Genomic DNA, 22,396 nt, shown 5'->3' with positions numbered 1-22,396 from the left:
CCCTTTATTTTATTTTTTTAAATACATGCAAAGCAAATGACCGTCTCAGGTGCTAGCCACATGATCTGTTCGAAATATAATATTGACCCATTATGAAAATTTTTTTGTCTTTGTTTATTTCATTCATTTTTGTTGAAGTTTTATTGCATTACAACTTTTATATATATATATATAGGAAAATCAATTAAATGCAATGACACTTTTCGGCCACCGGGAGGGCTGCCCCCCCCCTTAAAATCCACTTATGAAAAGAACAATATTGTTACAATTTTTGCCCCAAAATCAGTGACTATTTCAGTTATTTTTATTGTTGAAATGTGCATCTAAAATGGTGTCAAAATCACGCCTGCGAGCATTGTTAACTCTTTGGCTGCCATTGACAGAGACGTACAATCCGTTTGAACTGGGAGGGTTAGCAGCAAATGAATGAACGTTCCTCCAAGTTCAAATGGATGGGATGTCTACCAGGGAAAAAAATCATTTAAATTCACAGCAGGAGGATGAAAAGAGCCACATTATTATCTATCTATGGTACATGACCTGGGTTGCATCACAGTACAACCATCAATCGATCCCTTTAGTGGCCGTGCAACTTTTTAAGGCTGACCTTGAGCATGGCCTGCTGGTCTTCACTGTATTCCACTTGAGCTGTAGAAAGGTTGAGGACCCCCCGTTCCACAGGGTCCTTGTCAGTGTTGTAGATGAAGACATAAGGTCGACGAACAACCACAAAATGCTTCACCCACGAGTTGGATCGTGGTTCCATGAAGCTTAGAAAGCCCTTCTTGGACACAACAGATCTATAAGAAAGCAAATTTACCACTTATCAATTTTGTGCAAGATTGATTTGTATCTAATATTTAACTGTGGGTTTATATGATGAAACACTTTATATACAGCGAGCAGCAGAAGTATTTGCACCCCTTGTGATTTTGCAAATTCACACAAATCACATTGTAGGATTTTTTAAAATAATTTATTTGTAATTTACTGGGGTTCATAAGTATTTGTACCCCTGAGAATCAGCAATAATTATGACGCTCAAAGAGTTGTCATTCTACCTTAAAAAAACTCCACAATTGTTTAAAATCATGCATTGCTCAGAAGGTTCTCCTGTTGAAGCCAGTACATGTGAAGGCCCGCCTGAAGTTTGCCAGGGACCATCTGAATGATGCAGAGGGGTCATGGGAGAAAGTTATGTGGTCTGATGAGACCAAAGTAGAACTTTTTGGTGCAAACTTTACTCGTCGTGTGTGGAGGAATAAGAAGGATGAGTGCAATCCCAAAAACACCATCCCCACTGTGATGTATGGGGGTGGAAACCTCATGCTTTGGGTAAGCTTTTCGGCAAACGGGACAGGACAACTGTACTGTATAAAGCAGAGAATGAATTGTGAATTGTATTGTCAGATTTTGAGCCACAAACTCTTCCTCCTCCTAACCCTAGCCCTCAGTCAGAGACTTGAAGATGAGTCGTGGCTGGATCTTCCAACATGACATTGATCCGAAGCGCACAGCCAAGCTGACCAAGGAGTGGCTGCGTAGAAAGCATATCAAAGTTCTGGAGTGGCCTAGTCAGTCTACAGACCTTAATCCAAAAGAAAATCTTTGGATGGAGCTGAAACTTGGTGTTTATCAACAACAGCCCCGAAACCTGACAGATCTAGAGAAGATTTGTATGGAGAAAAGGGCCAAAATCCCTGTTTCTATATGTGAAAACCTGGTGAAGAACTACAGAAAGCATCTGACCTCTGTAATTGCACTTAATATTAGCACCGATTTTCTCAGGGGTACAAATACTTATGAACCCCAGCAAATAACAGATAAAATGTTGAAAAATCATACAGTGTGGCAAATAAGTATTTAGTCAACCACCAATTGTGCAAGTTCTCCTACTTGAAAAGATTAGAGAGGCCTGTAATGGTCAACATGGGTAAACCTCAAGCATAAGAGACATTGTTTGATTTTTAAAGAATTTATTCCCAAATTAGAGTGGAAAATAAGCATTTGGTCACCTACAAACAAGCAAGATTTCTGGCTGTCAAAGAGGTCTAACTTCTTCTAACGAGATCTAACGAGGCTCCTCTCGTTACCTGTATTAATGGCACCTGTTTTAACTCATTATCGGTATAAAAGACACCTGTCCACAACCTCAGGCAGTCACACTCCAAACTCCACTATGGCCAAGTCCAAAGAGCTGTCGAAGGACACCAGAGACAAAATTGTAGACCTGCACCAGGCTGAGAAGACTGAATCTGCAAGGGGTAAAACGCTTGGTGTAAAGAAATCAACTGTGGGGGCAATTATTAGAAAATGGGACACATACAAAACCACTGATAATCTCCCTCGATCTGGGGCTCCATGCAAGATCTCACCCCGTGGCGTCAAAATGATAACAAGAACGGTTGCAAAAATCCCAGAACAAACGGGGGGACCGAGTGAATGACCTACAGAGAGCTGGGACCACAGTAACAAAGGCTACTATCAGTAACACAAAGCGCCGCCAGGGACTCAAATCCTGCACTGCCAGACGTGTCCCCCTGCTGAAGAAAGTACACGTCCAGGCCCGTCTGCGGTTCGCTAGAGAGCATTTGGATGATCCAGAAGAGGACTGCGAGAATGTGTTATGGTCAGATGAAACCAAAATAGAACTTTTTGGTGGAAACACAGGCTCTCGTGTGTGCATCCGAAGAACACCATACCCACTGTGAAGCATCATCATGCTTTGGGGCTGTTTTTCTGCAACCAGGACGATTGATCCATGTAAAGGAACGAATGAATGGCTCCATGTATCGAGGGGAGTTGAAAGTCCGTGTTGCCCAACGACAGCCCCAAAACATCCCTGCTCTAGAGGAGATCTGCATGGAGGAATGGGCCAAAATACCAGCAACAGTGTGTAAAAAGCTTGTGAAGAGTTACAGAAAACGTTTGGCCTCCGTTATTGCCAACAAAGGGTACATAAAGTATTGAGATGAACTTTTGGTATTGACCAAATACTTATTTTCCACCACGATTTGCAAATAAATTCTTTAAAAATCAAACAATGTGATTTTCTGGGTATTTTTTCCACATTCTGTCTCTCATGGTTGAGGTTTACCCATGTTGACAATTAAAGGCCTCTCTAATATTTTCAAGTGGGAGAACTTGCACAATTAGTGTTTGACCAAATACTTATTTGCCCCACTGTACAATGCGAGTTTCGGTTTGAAATTTCAGACCTCTACCTGTTTTCTAAGTGGGTGAACTTACAAAAATCACAAGGGGTGCAAATACTTCTGCTTGTCACTGTAAATATCACATTTAGTCAAGGACGTTTGGCAGCGCTAACCCTGGTCTCATTTCTTCAATATCAGGCACTAAGTTGAGGAACTCGTTCTTCCCAGCACGTGCTAGGTATGACGCCTCAAGACTGGGAACCATGGGGAAGTTTTCATAATCTGAGCAGGATGGGCTGGATGCACGGGAACAATTCTCTGGAGTCCTTGGGTAGAAGGACACAAGTTAAAATAAAATCAGTGGCCATGGTCAGCTAGCTGCAAACTAAATGACTCACTTCTGTTCTACAGAGCCACAGCGAGAGTCCGAGAGAGACGGGCAGGTGGAGGAAGGGGTAAGCGTGGCACTGCTAAAGCTTGTCATCGAAAGGTCACGTCCGATGGGTGAGATGTCAGAGAGCTAAGAACAGAGACGAGCGTATGCAGAATTATGTTGGTGCTTTCATGTCGCGTTAACACCTTGGTCTCACCTTGCAGTCACTGATGCTGTTCACCAACTGGTTGTATTCGTTATTGAAGGTGTGAGTCAGGAGGCGGAGGCACTACACGGGAAAGAAAGTGACAATTAGGAACTCACATTTGCTTGCTTCGGAGCAACAAATGTTCAGAGAATTGTACGGAATTTTGTCATGACTGTAATAAAATTACATTGTGCAAAGTATAAAGCAACAAAAATCAATTTAACATTAACAAATAAAGGAATGGAGGAAATTCCCTCTAACGCCCATTGTCAACCTCACTACTGAATGCAAGGCATGTCCGGGACTTTTCAATTACCTTAGTGGCCAGTTCCTTCTCACGATCCACCAGGCTCTCGATGTCAGCAGAGTCGTAGCCACTGCTCTCACTGGGCGTGATGGCGCTCTCAAAGGTGGTGCTGGAGATTTGCGAGGAGATGGAAGTGGAGGTGGACAGGGTGCCTGAGCTCATGCTTGGAGACAGCAACTCGCTCAGGGACTTGGTTGTTGGTGCTGATCCAACGGGAGACGTTTCTCCCAACTTGTCTCTCAGCAGGAGGAGGTGGCGGGTCTTCTCCACCTGGACAGGTGGAGGGAAGGAACACATACTTCAAACACCTTAAGAACGGTATTTATGCTCTCATTTTGTGGGTAGATGGGATTTGAAAACCACGTAAGGTACCTCATGCAGCTGCTCCATTTTCTCCAGCTCCCATTGGTGTTCCAGGATGAGACTATCTCCTCTGGGCCTCCAACCAGCCAGGTTCTCCTCACCGCGCACATACGCCACTGATGTGTCCAAGACCTTCCTCCTCCGACGTTGCATTCCTGCAAACCATGAGCAACAACGTTCATGGTAAGATAGGCTTGTTAGTTTTGGAGCATTTTGCACTGTCCTTGTACGTCAATATCACCTGGACTTCCAGAATCGGACATTTTGCACAAACTCAACTCGTAGATTCCGGTGACACGGTTGCTGTGAGGAATCAGATGAAGTGATGAAGCAGGTTAGTAATCTGAATTTCACATGACCGAGCGGTTTAGTGGTTCTCAAAGTTTTACCGACTATGGACACTTGAAGTTAATGGCCGCCATTGACGGCAATAGATGTCCAGTCCATTTAGAATGAGCGCCAGGACATCTATCCTCATCTACGGCAGCCAATGAGTGAGTGATTTTTTTCCCCCTCCAATGACCACCACATAATTCTTAGCATGTTCATCCCAAAAGCAATGGGAATCATTGGTTTTTTTTCTTCTTTTTTTTAAAATAATTTAAATCTAAGTAACCATGATCTTAATAAAGGGAACCTTGGACTTAAAGACTTGGAGGCTCTAATAAGCAACAATTCTTTTTTTTACTCAAATATCTTATTAGAAACACATAAAATACTGCCATTGATTTAAAAATCTATAATATTTAGTACATGTTTTGACCTACGGAGGACGCCATGTTTTATGGACGCTCGGGGTGATGACATAGATCGTCACCGTAACTCACAAATTCGCCTCTTGGAAGTTTCGCCAGTGTAGCACATTTTGGCATAACACAGTTTTTGTTTAAGAACTACAAGTCTTTCTATCCATGGATCCCTTTAATAGGAAGGAAACCAAACCAAATTCAATTGAGGTCAAATTTAATATTTATCCACTGTAGCTAACTGATGTACACAGCTTCCACTACCAAAAAGCCTACAGTATTGTTGTTTTGCAAAGGCTCAGGGATTTCCACATTGCAGATATGTAAAGTTAATAAAAAAAATATGCTGCAGCCTTACCAGTCAGGTGTTTTAGAATACCCACTCCCGAAGAGGCTTCTGAGAGAACGGGGAGGAGAGATCTTTGCATCTCGGGAATAGAAGACCATGCAGATGTCCTTGGTGATAATGGCTGGCTGGATGCAGTGATCAAGCTGTTAAAAGTAGATGTGTGGTACATTAGAAAACTAGGCAAGTAGAGATAATTTCATTGTGATACAAGACAGAGGAGCGATGAAAGACCTCCAGATATGCTGACAGCGTCATATAGATCTTCTCCCCATAAGGAGTGACTCGGTTTAGAAGGAGGGAGTTGTGTAAGGAGCTGTCCCAGACTGCCTCAAAGCGGTAGAAGGTCCTGCATGAGACAAAAACCAAACAGTTAAGACAGATGCAGGGATAACTCCCTAGTAGCTATTAGGCCTCAAAATAGTGTCAAGGAAAGCTAGTTTACTCATAAAAATAAACCTGAAAGGGAAGAAAGGGGGGAGTAAAAATCTACAGAACTTGACTTTGACACTGTGTAGTGAAACATTTCTCACGTGTTTTATCTGGTCACAACATGATGAAAGAAACTTCATTGTGTTGAAAGTTCGACAACACGACACAAAAATAGCAACACAGTGCTAGAAGGTGTGACAAGGTTTCTGAGTGACAGAGGACACAAAGTCTGAAGGGTGACAGTTTCACATTTTGCCTGTTGTGCATATGACTTAGAAAGGCGATACCAGATTTTATTTTAACATACTTCTTTCTCGGTATGGTAGCCTTTTTTTCCCCCCATGAGCCATTTCAAAACTTATTTTTCATTATTAGCAGTAGGGGGCGCAGGCGTGCAGATACAAATGTCATTTGTCTAACACAGGGGTGGGGAACCTATGGCTCGCCATCCTTAATTATTAAAAAAAAAAAAAAAAAAGAAAAAAAAAAAGGGGGGGGTTTGTTATACTCCTTTGCGGATTGAGCAAAACAGCGACGGTCATCAGCGACTAGAAAGCCGGTTCGCAGTAATTTTAGTAGGAAAGTGGCAAACATGCATGTAGTTGTGTCTATCTATTTATCCACCTATCAATCGCATTGGCAACGCAGATGAGGCAGAGACACTGTTCAAGTGGGCTCGGCAAATTTTTCTGTTGAAAATAGCGGCAGATGTGCGCATGTGCGTGAAGTAAACTTCCCTCGTTTTTAGTTTCGTTTTCTGCGTTTGTCAGCTAATTTTAGAAGAAAGCCTTTTGAGAAGATGGCATAAAGAAAAAAAGATGAGGAGTATCGTACTTTTCAGCAGGAATTGACGGAGGAATTTGCCTCTGTGGAGAGAGCAGGTTCTGAGGTGTGTAATATGCAATGATTAAATTGCATCTATGAAAAGGTCAAATTTAAAGCGGCAATTCGACACCCGCCATACTACATTTGCATTAAAACAGTGGTTCTTAACTGTGCTAAAGGTACCGAACCCCACAAGTTTCACATTTGGATTCAACGAACCCTTCGGAATTAGATAATTTTTTTTTTTTTTTTCAAATCCAAAACCGATATATCTAAGCTAGCAAGCTAATAATTTAGCAAATTCTTGCTCAAAATTCTTCTCATTTTGACAGCAAGTTTTATAAACAGGTCAAAATTTGAGACCACGCTGCCCATTGGTCTGTCATACCAAGTGCGAGTCAACCTTCCACTGCGCAAACCAGTTCCTCCTCTCATCAGATCGAGGAATAGCAGTTAAAGAAATAGATTAAGCCTGTAAATTGGGAGCAAACCAGTCCAAAACCTTCGACTAGCTTTGCTGGCGCTTTAGAAATTATGAGAAGCAGAAAGCCATTCACAGATAGGGAGTATGTCAAAGCATTCATGCTTGATGTTGCCAATGAACTTTTTGGACAAAGACAAGAAGGTAACTAAAGGGATAAAAGACATGCCTTTGTCGGCAAGAACTGTTCACGATCGTACCATCTTGATGTCAAATCAAACTGAGGCAACGCAAGTGAAGGACACAAATGCGGCTCCGCTTTTTTCTCTCACTTTGGATGAGTCAACAGATGTAAGCAATTTATCCCAGTTCAGCGTGACTGCAAGGTGATGTTGTCCGTGACACACTACAAGAGTCTTGCAGTTTTGACTGTGCAAGGGACAACAAGAGGCGAGGATTTATTCAAGTCCTTCACCGAGTTCGCTAAAGAAAAAAATCTTCCAATGGATAAACTTGTTTCGGTGTGCACTGACGGTGCTCCGTGCGTGGTGGGGAAAAACAGGATTCGTGGCGGTTCTTCGTGAACATGAAAAGAGACGCATCCTAAGTTTCTCAACACCTGCATAAAGCTTAACCCCACCACATATCAACCAGACTACAACCCATCAGCAAAACCATGCAGCACCAGAAGTCATATTAATGGTAAGAATTACTCATCATTGATTAGCAACAGCATAACAATGTTATTTTAAAAAATTCAGAGACATATTGCACTTAAAAAGTGTTGAAATTACATAAAATGCACAAATTATTTGTATTTTTAGTTTTAAACATATTGTATGGCTCTCACGGGATTACATTTAAAAAATGTGGTGTTCATGGCTCTCTCAGCCAAAAAGTTTCCCGACCCCTGGTCTAACATGATGGCAAGCTGGCTAGGCTCACTCACCTTTAATTGAATGGCTAAGGTTGGAAGATTGAAACTACACGCGAGGAAAAGATTTGGTATCTAATCGATCAGCAGCTCAACAGACAAGATGTAGTATTTTTCAGCTCACAAAGAACTTCCTCATGGCCCTTAAAGCTCAGTGCAAGTGTGCTTAGGAGAGAGTCAAAATAAAGACATAATGTACCGATTTTATATATGATCACCTATAATTTAGTATACTTTGCCAAGCCAAAAAGAAGCCAGCGCTATGATAAAATAGCTTCAGTTCGCTAGTGAGGAAAATGACAGAAATCCTTCATCTGGTTGGATGAGTACTGTATTTTTTGGACTATAAATCGCACCCGAGTATAAATAGCTCCAGTCAAAAAATGCGCAATGAAAAGGAAAAAAACATATAAGTCGCACCTGAGTATAAGTCACATTTTTGGGGGGACATTTATATGATACAATCCAGCATCAAGAACAGACATGTCATCTTGAAAGGCAATTTAAAATAAAAATACAATAGGGAACAGCATGCTGAATAAGTGTACAGTCTGCTAACATTACATGACGCTAGAAGTTCGATAGGGCCTAAAAATCCAGCCCGACCCGACCGACCCGCAGGTATTAAAGGCCGACCCAGCCCGCCGATCAATTAACTTGATTTGCAGGCCCGAGCCGGAAAAAAAAACCTTGAAATTTTATGTTTTATTTGTTGGCACTAGCCCGAAAAAAAACAAATTCATTGTTTTATTTGTGAGGAGGAAATGCGGGGATGCGATGCGTTGTTGCGTTTTGTGTGATCACATTTGTGACGATGCCTATGTGCATATATGCATAATGATAACAAATTAAAGCCTGTCTTTTGTAACGAATTCTTCCAGTTAAACAAGAGTAAGATGGATATTTAATAAACATTTATATCTTTTACATTTATGTGTCTGTTCTAACAGGCGGATAGTGGATTTGACATTTATTTTAATCTCTTCAAGTTGGCAGAAAAAAGTGCAAGTTTTCTCAATGTTTAAATAGTCTACATATTTTTATCATCATTATAAATGCATTTACACAACGAAATAAAGCTGGAAAAGTTTGGTAAATATATTTCTCGAATGAGACCAAAGCGCCACATTCGTTTACATTCAGCGAAGCAGACACAGGTTTCTATATAGCATCTTCACCAATCTGAATCCTTTCCATACCCCACTCCTACCGCAGTTGTTTGCTTTTCAATTCCCCTGTCTTTAGTTTGTTTTTCACTCCTAGCTTCTGCATATCGAAAAGGAAATACCAGGATGGACTCGTGGAGGGCGGTAAGGGAAGATTGAAAAGAAAGCGGGCCACGGCGTTCATGTGCGCAGGCATGGACAGTGCCTTTTCTGTTTTCTCCAAAACATCGTTTTAGTATAATTATATGAGTACATACTTATTGAAAAAAAGTTAGCGAGAGAGAAGTCCGGCCCGACCAGACCGTAAATAATTACACAGAAGTCGCTACAGAGCATAAGACGCACCCTCTGCCAAACTATGAAAAAAAACTGCGACTTATAGTCCGAAAAATACGGTACATAGATTTTAGATATCAATTAAAGCATTGCTTTGTACGGATGGATTGAGTTGTAGATATATAGATTTTTGAAAATTATACCACCATCAATGTATGTAATTCACTGCATGTGCGGATGTGTGACTTGAAGTGTTTCTCTGGCCAGACAGTGTATAGGCTACTTTTAAAAAAATCCCCATTTCAGTGGTCCATAATAGCAAATAAAGGCAGATCTGAGGCAACATACAAGAATACAGACAGACTATCAAGGAATTCCATTCTACAAGTCTAATGGACTACAGAGAGCCATAACGTTCTTTCAGTGAAGGAACCTTATGTTCTCTAGTCACTAGTACCTATCAATATCCTTATCAATAGACAGCCTGAGCACAATCAAGAGTCCAGCAGCAGCAGGAGGAACAAATGCACAGGAAAAAAAAAAGAGAAGCACAAGCATCAGACAACAATTGAGCAAATCAATGCACTTGATTCCAAACATATAAAAAGTCTAATACAAGTCACTGCAAATGTAAAATGACATCTCAAGATGTTTTAAGATGTGATACATTTATCAACAATTGATAGATACTTTTTACCAAAGCTGTTTGTACTGAATCTACCTGTTGGAATTGTGGGACGACTTGATGTTCTTGGCTGAGATGATGTTAAGTGACAAGACAGCATCAGCAGCACCATCATCCACTTCAGCTTTGTTCCTAATACGACCTGTTGTGACAAAGAATGGCCAAGTGGATGAAAATCACTATCCCAAAATATGGATTTGGATTTTGTCATATTTTTTTTAAAATCATTATTAATTTGTATAGGTGGTCTGCAGTCAATTCGTAGTGCATTATTATTCATCACCTATACTATTATTATTATTCACAAACTATTAATCTCTAATGTACTACTCACCCACAACCAGTTCACGAACATCTTTCCAGTGCAGCTCGCTACCCTTCTCGTGGATGAGAGTCACAGTGATCCGCCGCTGGATCCCCTAAAGCATAAGATGGCAGCAGTTTAGAATCCGCAATTTTGAATGGAAACCATAAGAATTTTTATGAAAACTTGTCTTTATGTCAACTGAAACGGTGCTATGTGTTAAACACAAAGACAGTGTATCTCTGATACCTGGTGCAGCAGGTATGTTCCATGGCAAGGCAGCGCCGCACCGTGATCTACTATGGCTGGAATGTACCTGTTAAGATTAAATTGAGTACAAAATCATAAATGCAAAACATTACTAATGCACCTAACAAAAACAAATAAAATATTGCTAAGTCTGTATACAAATAATATGATTAGACATAATAGGTTGACCCTGTTATAACATTGAGATCTAACACTAACAGTCACATTGTAAACTTGCTTATTTATCCACAAAAAAAAAAAAAAAAAAAAATTGAAAAAAAAAAATTGAAAAAGTACTACGTTAAATCGTGAAAAACTAAAACATGTTTGTGCGGAAACTCACTCTCCAGTGGGCTCCAGCTCACTGATCTCAAACCAGACGAGTAGGTCGTACTTGCTGACGCACTGGCCCAGGTTGGACTTGGTGATTGTATTCAACTTGGTAGCTGGAACTGATACATACGCACACACAATCCTTAATTGAATATTACAATTCTATAAAAGCAAGAGTGTAATGACTAGGGGTGTGACAAAATATCGAAATGGTGATATATCGTGATACTTTGTATCCCAAAAGGTTATCGATATGCTCCTGCCAAGAATCGAGATATCGTTTTAAAAAGGTGTCAATGTTTACTGAGGGAATTTTGATGTCTTCTTCAGGCAATCATCTTTGTAAATCTCACTGGAACGGCACCAAACAAAAGTTCCAGCATCATCACCTTGTCAAGAATCTGCATTAGACAAGGTGATGATGCTGGAACAATTGTTTGGTGCTATTCCAGTTAGACCATAAATGGCCCAAAATTACCTAATTGCCTGGCATTGACTGCCACTGACAGCCATAGACGTTCAATCCATTTGAAGTGGGAGGAATGGCAGCGAATGAACGAATGTTTATGCGCTGACACCCTCCCAGTTTAAATGGATTGGATGTCTACTAGTGATAACCTAATTCCAATTCATACTAGAACCTTGTTTTTCTGTTAATTAGTTTTTTGTAAAATATCCTAGAACGATTTCCTGACCAATGTATCAATAATCGTTGTATCGCCATATCGTCAGATCATCGTTATCGTGAGCTTTGTATCGCAAATCATATCGTATCGTGAGGTACCAAGAGGTTCCATAATGACACTAGAGTTGGCCTATTAATCAATCACATTAAATTGATATAGCACTTTTAATTCATTAAAATTGCAATAGAAGGTGTTTTATAAGGACAAAACCAGACAAAGGAAGGGAAAAAAAGTCAAAGTTCAGACTTGAACCCCATTGAGATGCTGTGGCATGACAAAGACAGCGATCCATGCCAGACATCCCAGGAATCTGACTGAACTACAGAAGTTTTGTAGAGAAGAATGGGCCCAAGATTAGTCCTGATCGATGTGCCAGACTGATTTGCAGCTACAGGAAGCGTCTGGTTGAAGGTATTGCTACCAAAGGGTGCACAAAATATTAAATGTGATGGTTCACTTACATTTTCCCCATTCTGTCATTGTTTGCATGTTATCCTCATTAACATATGAAAACCTATAAAGGTTTGGGTGGTTGAGTTAGAGCAGACACCGTTTTTTCATCTGTGTGATTTTGACAAAGATCAGATCACATTTGATGGTGATTTGATGCAGAAATGGGAGAAATTCCAAAAGGGTCAGATACTTTTTCATACCACTGTATCCACACCAAGAGATACAACATCCCACAACTACAGGGTATGCCTCACAGCGACCACCATGACCCACGTTCCCACTGTACGGGGAATCAGCAGGATGACATTGCATTGGGCAGACCAAACACACCAGTGTGGAGGCTCTAATGAGGACAGCCTAATAACTATCAGTTATGATGTATCTAATTGCGGTGAACAGAGATACTGGGGCATTATAATTGCATTATAGAGCTAGTACTTAAAGGTTAATGCAATGAAATACTCAGATACATCACTGACATACAGAACATAGAAAGCATCAGACTTGCTGTTATGATATAATTCTCCATCCATCCATAATTTGTTACACTAATCCTAACGAAGGTTGTGTGGGTGCTAGAGCCATCGCAGGTCATCATGGCAGGTGGGTATGGGCAGTAGGTGGATTACAGTCTGAACTGGTTGCTGGACAATTGCAGGACATGGATAAGAAACAATCATTCAAATTAAAATCTGATTGCATACAGTTTATAGGGTGTTCGATCAATTTGCCACGTATGCTTTTCCATGGTGTTGGTGTTATACTTATATAGCGCTTTTCCACCTTTCAAGGCGCTCAAAGTGCTTTAAACTACATCGCCATCTACCTACTGGTGACGCAGCACCAGGAGCAATGTGGGGTTCAGTATCTTGCTCAAGGATACTTAGGCGAGTACAGCAGGGCAGAGAATTGAAACTACAACCTCTGGGTCAGGGGGCAACTACTCTACCACTGAGCCACGCCATCCTTTCTAATGTGAGAAGAAACCAGTACTCCACACAGGAAGACCAGAGAACAAATTTAAATCCACTGATCTCAGAAATTAACTTAGACGCCTGTGTGCTAAACGATCAACCACTGTGACACATGAGGAAATTAATGAAAAATTATTCCACATCTTACAGGAATTTCATTGGAGGAAAACAGCACTTCCCTTATTTTCAGCAGCTACGCCACAGTTGAACGTATAAAAGCTATCAATATTTTAGCGCTAACTGCTAAGGTACAGAAAATGCAACTGACTGGGCTGTAGCTAGGATCTAGACTCTAGATCCGATAGTCATCAAAACAAAAGGAAAAAGGACATGAGAGAAGCAGAGGACTAAATAGGACTGCAGCAAGATGCATGACACGTCACATGACTGCAGGTATTTTTTGCACAACAGCAGTGATAATAGGAGCGAAGCATAGCTGTAGTCTAAACACCAGACACAGGAGAAACTAATGCCCAGCCTCTAAGCTACTTCATTGCCCACTGTACCGACCGTGGTGCCTGGGCACGACAAACACGGGGTCATGAAGCACTGAGAGGAACGGGAAGTGCGATAGCTGGTCAGCTTCATCCTCCAGGCTTGCCACAGCAGAAGAGGCCAAGGCATTGGCGTGCTCGGACAGCGTGTCCAGCACCTTGCCGTTCACATAGCCACTCATCAGGTAGCGCAGCAACTCTATCTTACGAGTATGGTCTGAGGTTCCAATATTTCACATGTTGAGAGCGCAAGAAATCCAAAGGAAGCGAAAAATAAAAGACAAGTGGAAGGAAATGTGAAGCATGCCGATATGACAATGGATGACCGTGAGAGGCTTCAAAATATGGTAACATGCAAGAAAAGCTTTACCAGGTTTAGACAGTGGCATTGGAATAGGATAGTATTTCCTGGATGGTGTTGGAGGACTGTGGGAACAAATTGGAAAAGACTTTTAACCAAAAGAAAATCCCTCAAAAAGGACATTTTAGTTGGGCTTAAGTGATTTCAACATACAGTTGTTGACATGAATTCAGTGGTACCCACCTGATGAAGTCCTGGCCATGGAGATGCAGCGGGTGTTGCTGGTAGTGGCCGAAGACTTCAAACACAATGGGTTTGGTCTTTATATATTCGATGAAGGACTCTGTCACCTCCACTGAAATCTTATCAGACAGCAATCAAAGTGAAATTAGGTGGGTAACAGGTTCAAGATGTCATACACAATAAATGTACTCACATTTTGGACATGATAAAATCCCAAAGGAGTGCCTTTGCCAGTATTTTTCAAGGGCTCGGTGGAAAAAGCTTCATCATGACGATGCAGGAAACTAAAAAAAAACAAAAACAATTGAATATCCGAGCAACACTTGCAAATTTAACCAATACAGTGTATCACACAAGTGAGTACACCCCTCGCATTTCTGCAGATAATTAAGTATATCTTTTCATGGGACAACACTGACAAAATGACACTTTGACACAATGGAAAGTAGTCTGTGTGCAGCTTATATAATAAAGTTAATTTATTTTCCCCTCAAAATAACTCAAAATATAGCCATTAATATCTAAACTCCAGGCAACAAAAGTGACTACACCACTTAGAAACAACGTACATCCCTAAATGTCCAAATGGAGTGCTGCTTGTCATTTTCCCTCCAAGATGTCATGTGACTCGTTACAGGAGTGCTGTCTGCATTGCTGCAGAGATTGAAGAGGTGGGGGGTCTGCCTGTTAGTGCTCAGACCATACACCGCACTCTACATCAAATTAGTGTGCATGGCTGTAACCCCAGGAGGAAGCCTCTTCTAAAGACGGTACACCTGCCGGAAAGCTCGCCCGTCTCATCAGACCATAGGACATGGTTCCAGGAATCAATGTGCTTTGTTGACATGTCTTAAGCAAACTGTTTGCGGGCTTTCTTGTGTACCGTCTTCAGAGGAAGTTTCCTCCTGGGGTGACAGCCATGCACACCAATTTGATGTAGAGTGCGGCGTATGGTCTGAGCACTAACAGAATGACCCCCCACCTTTTCACTCTCTGCAGCAATGCAGACAAAACTCCTGTAACGAGTCACATGACATCTTGGAGGGAAAATGACAAGCAGTACTCCATTTGGACATTTAGGGATGTACGTAGTTTCTAAGGGATGTACTCACTTTTGTTGCCTGGGGTTTAGATATTAATGGCTATATATTGAGTTATATTGAGGGGAAATTAAATCAACTCTATTATATAAGCTGCACACAAACTACTTTTCATGGTGTCAAAGTGTCATTTTGTCAGTGTTGTCCCATGAAAAGATATACTTAAATATCTGCAGAAATGCGAGGCGTGTACTCACTTTTGTGATACACTGTATATTGTGATCTGTGATTATGCTCTCCCACTGTACCAATAACATTTCATGTTAAGTATTGTGTAGAGGACTTACTTGAACTGGCAAAAGATATCCGCATATTCAGGTGGGACACCTGTGGTTTGGAGTACAGTCACACGGAAGGTGAAGGTGCTGCCTATCTCCAACTGGCCTGATAGACTGTCGCCACAAGGAAGCTTAGTCTCTGGATTTTTTCCCAGCTTGAGTTCTGGAAAAGTAGAACCAAGGTTACTGTGAAGCTCATATTTAGCCACTTTAAAATTAATCTGTAGTCCAGAAATTTTGTAAACATCACTAGAGTACAAAATCAAAGGTAAGAAAAAACAATGTTTTGCATTCAATAGGCGCATCTACCATGGGATAAAGTTCCGGCATCCGTACCCATGTCATTAATTCTGTTGAGCTCCTCCAATGGGGTGTTGACCTCTGAACTCTGACCCTGGCCCTCCACAATGCGCAACTCTTCCAAAGATAGGCCAGAGTGGGTCATTACTGTGGATGGGAAATCATTCTGATGGGATAACAAAAAGAGAGAGGGGAGGTTAACATTCAAGAGAACAATTTGCTACCTCCCCTACCTCTACTGCATTTACTCTTTACAAAACTCAGAAAATGCGCGTCATGTAAGTGTACTGGATTTGTCATCTAACCCTTGACTTACTTTTTTAAAGTAGTCATCATCAAAGGAGATCTTGGCAGTACCAGACTGTCGCACTCCAGACCCATAGTCTGGGGCCTCCTCATCAGCTACAAAGAAAAACATAAGGTTCTATCCATCTTTTTTTATTTTTTGGACACAGAAGCACAGTTGGATCAACTAAACGAATGTAAAATGTAATAGAGCAGAATATAGTATAAAAGCATACTTGTTAAGAAACCCTTGTTAATGGCTTACCAGCTATGGCTTGAACCCCCACACGCAGGAATCCTCGCACATCGCCTTTCTCCGTTACTATGGCAACACGATGAACCAGTGGTACGGGGTATAGCAGGTTGCTCAGGTACACGAAAGCTCTGCAAGTGAAGATGAAAGAATAAACAAATCTGCTTTAGTGCTACATGTTAGATATATTTCATTCAACCATTTTGCATCTAAAAGGATGCCTTCTACAATTTTTAAGACTTATCTCCAGATTTGCATGTTTTCATTTTACAATGTTCAAGGTTTGTGAGCATAAGACTATTCATATGTTATCACAATTTGACATAGCGTAATACAGCTGGGAATGTTGCAAAAAGGGGTTTTCTTTCATCTTGGACATGATATTTTGTATTTCTGATACGGCCTCGGTGGGCCACACTATCGCTACCACCACTCTCTCATCTGCACATAGTATGGTCTCTCAAGGCAAGCGGCAGAGGATCGTTATCATTCTGCAGAATGTCTAATGTCATGTTGACGTAGATAGCTGTTACAGATTATCTAAACTCTGCACTTTTTTAGCCCACTGTGTCATTACCAGATTGAAAGTTACTTGTTACAAACTGTGTTGCAGCAGTAAATTATCTGTCACAATACATTCCAAACAAAATGGCAACACTGTTAATATCTGCAACATAAACACAAACACGTGAAAACAAAATATACAGAAATCATGACCTCAGATAGGGTAAAAGGGATAATTAAAAAAGGATAAAAACAAAATGACAAATATGTGATCAACGGACGGAAGTTAATACAGTCAGTGTTACCATGGTGGCAGGGCTGACACATCAGTGGGAGGAGAGGGAGGGAAAGAGGTGGAGGATGAGGGCTTATTATTTTCACTGAAAAGCAAGTCTTACACAGCAGACTTGAGTGGTGTGACTAATCATATTCCGTTCCGAACACACAGATACAATTTAACTATGCAAGTTGCTATGAATGCCATCTGCAACTATTATTTAGTGGAGAATTTTTTTGATAAAGAAATCTTGAATATCTTGCTTCTTGTGTGTGTCACCTAAACCTACGCAACAAAAATATTGTATAAGCTATCCAAGGCAGAATGTGTCCTGAGTGATGTGCAAGCCTTAGTCTGCATCACATGGAAAAGCCAGCCCCAGTCACCAACCTTCCCACCAGGATAAACCAGGGGGAGCGGTCATAGAAGGGATCCTGGCCATCGCTGAAGATATCCGAGCCCTCCTCCGTGCCGGCGTCTGAGCTGGTATCATCAACGAATGCCTCGTCGTCGATCAAGTCCGACATCTCGCTCTGCCGCTCGTCCGCAAGCTCGGTGATCTCAGAGTCAGTGGTGGAGAAGGTGGGCGAGGGCGTGCGGTCGGTCAGATGCTCGTTTACACATCCGTTGAAGATGGGGGAGCTGAGAGGCGAGTTGAATGGGAACATTGGCACCGAGTAAAACCCAGCAAAAATGTGATGAACATTTGCAATCGATTGTTCCAAGATGATTTTTGAGGGACATATAAATTTACCAGATAATTAAACGTACCGGTATATCATATCGACCTTTTTGCTCCTCCGAAGAACATGAGAACTCTTGGCACGCGTTGTCAGAAATTTAACTAAATTAAAATGGGACTTCTTTCATTTAAAAAACAAGGAGTCAACCAATTTAAACAGTGATTATCGAAAGAAGTAATAACAACCTTTTCATATTTGATGTCTTACAGAGGAGCAAAATGGTATGCAGTGCTAGATTTTTTAATTATAACATGCTTTTGTAGAGGTTACAATAAAATGACAAAGGGGGAAAAAAACAGTAAGTAGTAAATAAAATGACAATGTGGAAAGGTCAAATGAATAAACCACATGAGCAATGACATGAAATCAAAAGACCAAACAAAACAGTTCTTGTTCATGAATAAAACATGGAGGGTAAAGGAATACAATGAGTTTAAAAAAAAAAAAAAAAGATGCACTTATTATGAACCATTTATAATCCATGGATATCACATATTTTGGGGAAACAAAGCTTGAAACATAAATATACAGTACCTATGAGTAAGGAAAATGGTTGGATGTGGATTTAAAAAAAAAAAATGATTACAAAAGCTGACAGTCAAAAAAATGACAATGTGAAGTCAACAGACAAAAGGAATATTTATGTTGTGTATACTGTATTTCCCAGTGCTTTCACATACCTCCCTACAAGCTTAAACCAATGGAAGCGATCATAAAAGGGGTCATTTCCTGTCAGAGTGCCTTCTCCACCCTCCTCTTGGTGTGTTGAAGCCATTTCTCCTGCACGGTCGTACATCTCCCGCATCTGGTCCAGACGCTGCCTTTAAAATAAAAAGAATATCAGAATATCTATTACCGGTACATATGGAAGAACCTACTGACGTCAGTAGATATTATGGGACTGTCATTACTTGAGTTTCTCGAGGGACCAGTAGTGTGTGGCTCCATTTTTCAGGTCTTGGACCTCGACGGCCACCACCGTGCGAGGAAAAGGCCTGGAATCACGTTCTTTTTCGGGTTCTGGTGGTAAGAGCTCGGGGGGCAGTGGTGAATACAGTGTGTCCGTCAATAAGACAAACTGGAACTGCACCTGAAAGAAAGAGGATGGTCAATACGGATTCTGAAAATATATGTATAAAAGGGGAATGGTTTTAATGACTTTAAAGACAGCCACTTTCTTTTGACGGAGTAAAAGACTCGTGTGTAGGGTAATCTTGAAGTTCGACACCAATCACTGTAGTCTGTCGTGTGACTGTCCATGTCAGGCATTGCTTTGGCAATCTCTGTTTGAAAGGTAAGCTTTGCGACGGAGTGTGAGAAACATTAGGTTCAAAAGGTTAAACAAATTCCAGTTTCTTCTTGAGCCTTGGGCTGCAGCTATTGATTATAAAAGTAATCGATTAATCCATCGATGAATTAGTTCGATTAATCGAGTAATTTAAAAACAAAGATTGAATGCGCTGCAGAATAATTTTAGGAGACGTAAAACAAAGAAACAAGTGTGTATGCTTGCAAGAACATTTATGTTGACGTCCACATCCATTGGCGCCAAGATTGCCCTTTCAAAAGAGCATTAAATGAGACTATAAAATAAAATACTTGAGTATTTCTTCAAACGATACAGAATTGCACTTTCATTTCCCAAGAGCAACAAATGCATTTCAAATAAATTAAAATACCTGAGCTTATTATTAAATGGTATAAAAATATACATGTGGATCTAAGCACAGCAAAAGAACAGAAAAAATGTGTTTGAATGTCTAGTTAGTGAAATTTATATGTAATTTAAAAAAATCTAATTAAACTTGCATAGCAAAAATCCGCTAGCTTAAACGTTAAAAAAATGCTTACTTTTTTTTTTTAATCACAGTTCTCTTTACAACTCAATCAAACACATATTCCTACAAAAGAAAATCTAAACATGCCAATGACTAAATTACTTTTGCATAAACAAACATCTTAGCTCAAACAAAAAATGTTCAACCCAATGTTGGCCTAAACAGGGAGCAGCTGGATTCAGCCACTGTAGATGAGGAAGTCATATTGACTGTTGCCATCAGAGGGCAGTGTATATTCCAAAATCAATAAAACTAAATGGAACACTTTCAAAACAAACCATTACAACGCGACTTTAATTAAACGAATCATCAAAGCAGCAAAATTGAATTTAAAGTTTTTTTCTAATCGAATCACTCGTTTTAATCGAGTAATTGTTGCAGTACTACTCGAGCCGATGCGTTAACAATTTTTTTAATAGTGCTTTTATATATATGACAAAGATTACGAAAAATGTCTTGATGGCAAACAAGCTATGTACATTGTACACCCGTTAAATTTGTTGTACATTATCAGAAAAATTATTATTATTAAAGATTCCCTTTCACATCATCATAAACATGACATTGACATTTAAACAATGTATTTTATATCGTATACACAGGGAACAACAAATCAGAGGGCAATCACTGACTGACCTTTAGCATTAGTACTTTATAGAGTTTGTATTACTTTGTATTTAAAACATTCTTATGCAGGATAAGATTTTTTTCCTTACTTTCTTTTTAAGTTCCACACTGATCGCATTGGCCTCCTTCAGGTAGACAGCATTTCCCCAAAGCTGATCTCGGAGTGATGTGAACTGGTGGAATCGCCACCTCCTGAAGGCCCACTGAGCGAGGTTGAACTCGTGCTGGGTCCATGGCACTGTGGGACACCAGGACAAAATGCATCTATGTAAAAAGGCTTCCAGGGAGTCCAGAGAATACATCTGGTGGAAACATTTTCTTTTCCTTATTTTTCCAAGTGACCGTGCAAGCAATACTCCTTTGTGATCTAGACAGGGATTGGTCTAATCTACAAGTCATCCATTTTCTGTGCCACTTGTCCTCATTAAGGTCACAGGTGTGCTGAGCCTATCCTAGTTTCATTATGAATGAGGTACACCCTAGCCTAGTCTGGTCTACAGCTGATTACAGGTTTGGACAGAATTATGGAAACACCTAACATTTTTGCATCATAATCATTGAACATTGAGCATCTCGTATAGCCGGCACAATCCCCAAAGTTCTACATTATTGAGCATTTATGGTCAGTTTTAGAATTTCAATTGGGACGTCGATTTTCACTGCCATAATCTCTAAAAGTGTTAGAGGGTATTCCAACTCAAGAATGACTTAAAATACATTTGAAAACAATTCACAAGTTGCATGAATAAATACCTCGGAGAATTGAGGTTGTAATTGCGCAAAAGGTGGACCTACACTATATTTTATTAGTTTTTGTTGATTTTTTTAAGGTGTTTCCATTATTTTGTCCAACCTCTGTATATGGCTTATATAAAGTAACTATTAATTCACACCTGGGAACAATGTACTGTATTTATTATCATAACATGCATTTTTTGGGGGGATGTGATACACTATCCAATCAGTGTAAAAATACATCCATCTGGATCGAAATATTGATTTGTTAAGCAAAGTTGAATCACAATTGAACAAAACACAAAACATCAATCAGCATCGTCATCTTTTTTTTTAATATGCAGTTTTGTCAAAAATTAGTTTTTCATTCAAATATTTGAAATATGTTATTAACAAAATTATCACCAAAAGAAAGTGGACTGTATTGCATATTGCTTTAGGTCAAATGTAACTGATTGTGGTAAATATGTACAGTGGTATGAAAAAGTATCTGAACCATTTGGAATTTCTCACATTTCTGCATAAAACTACCATCAAATGTGATGGGATCATTGTCAAAATCACACAGATGAAAAACAGTGTCTGCTTTAACAAAAAACATCCACACGTTTATATGCTTTCATATTTTAATGAGGAAAGCATGCAAACAATGACAGAAGGGGAAAAAAATAAGTGAACCATCACATTTACCGTATTGGGCCGAATATAAGACGACCCCCTCTCTTTCAAGACTGAAGTTTGAAAAAAAGACTTTTTGAACACCAAATTAATTTTTATACAGACTATAATTACAGTACATCTGAAACAAATGATTGTAACAACATATTTGAGAGAAATAGCATGTTATTTTGCCTCATTTAAATCTTAATATCTGAATATTTAAATATGTAAACTAAAGTGCAATCACATTCATAAATGAATGACTTTTGGTTTTTGAAATGTAAATAAGCCAATCTAGCAGCACGGTGGCCGAGTGGTTAGCACGTCTGCCTCACAGTTCTGAGATCAAGGGTTCAATCCCGGGCTTCGGCCTTCCTGTGTGGAGTTTGCATGTTCTCCCCGTGCCTGCGTGGGTTTCCTCCGGGAACTCCGGTTTCCTCCCACATCCCAAAAACATGCATGGTAGGCTGATTGAACACTCTAAATTGTCCGTAGGTATGAGTGTGTGCGTGAATGGTTGTA

At 40.2% G+C, this 22,396-nt stretch overlaps 1 protein-coding gene across 26 annotated transcripts in view; it reads right to left on the bottom strand.

Annotated features, from left to right (window-relative positions):
* The window catches only part of kif1b (kinesin family member 1B), an 85,064-nt gene that overhangs the window by 3,682 nt on the left and 58,986 nt on the right, over positions 1–22,396 (bottom strand). For 9 of the 26 annotated variants that reach the window (XM_057829752.1, XM_057829751.1, XM_057829757.1 and 6 more), the window contains 26 exons: positions 20,569–20,717; positions 18,926–19,104; positions 18,695–18,835; positions 17,662–17,913; positions 16,503–16,621; positions 16,269–16,354; positions 15,962–16,118; positions 15,662–15,815; positions 14,468–14,558; positions 14,275–14,393; positions 14,101–14,156; positions 13,747–13,947; positions 11,134–11,242; positions 10,791–10,857; positions 10,572–10,656; positions 10,274–10,379; positions 10,010–10,036; positions 5,733–5,847; positions 5,511–5,644; positions 4,648–4,709; positions 4,416–4,561; positions 4,053–4,313; positions 3,746–3,817; positions 3,554–3,675; positions 3,329–3,481; positions 608–800 (listed from right to left, as the gene is read on the bottom strand). In XM_057829752.1, coding sequence (XP_057685735.1) covers positions 608–800; positions 3,329–3,481; positions 3,554–3,675; positions 3,746–3,817; positions 4,053–4,313; positions 4,416–4,561; positions 4,648–4,709; positions 5,511–5,644; positions 5,733–5,847; positions 10,010–10,036; positions 10,274–10,379; positions 10,572–10,656; positions 10,791–10,857; positions 11,134–11,242; positions 13,747–13,947; positions 14,101–14,156; positions 14,275–14,393; positions 14,468–14,558; positions 15,662–15,815; positions 15,962–16,118; positions 16,269–16,354; positions 16,503–16,621; positions 17,662–17,913; positions 18,695–18,835; positions 18,926–19,104; positions 20,569–20,717 — 3,356 coding nt within the window. The remainder of the gene's footprint in view (positions 1–607; positions 801–3,328; positions 3,482–3,553; positions 3,676–3,745; positions 3,818–4,052; positions 4,314–4,415; positions 4,562–4,647; positions 4,710–5,510; positions 5,645–5,732; positions 5,848–10,009; positions 10,037–10,273; positions 10,380–10,571; positions 10,657–10,790; positions 10,858–11,133; positions 11,243–13,746; positions 13,948–14,100; positions 14,157–14,274; positions 14,394–14,467; positions 14,559–15,661; positions 15,816–15,961; positions 16,119–16,268; positions 16,355–16,502; positions 16,622–17,661; positions 17,914–18,694; positions 18,836–18,925; positions 19,105–20,568; positions 20,718–22,396) is intronic. The other 17 variants (XM_057829766.1, XM_057829768.1, XM_057829770.1 and 14 more) reach the window with 8 other exon arrangements.

Source organism: Corythoichthys intestinalis, chromosome 2 (genome assembly GCF_030265065.1).
Source record: "Corythoichthys intestinalis isolate RoL2023-P3 chromosome 2, ASM3026506v1, whole genome shotgun sequence".
In the NCBI taxonomy this organism is placed as follows: Eukaryota; Metazoa; Chordata; class Actinopteri; order Syngnathiformes; family Syngnathidae; genus Corythoichthys; species Corythoichthys intestinalis.
This window is presented reverse-complemented; position numbering and strand designations above follow the sequence as displayed.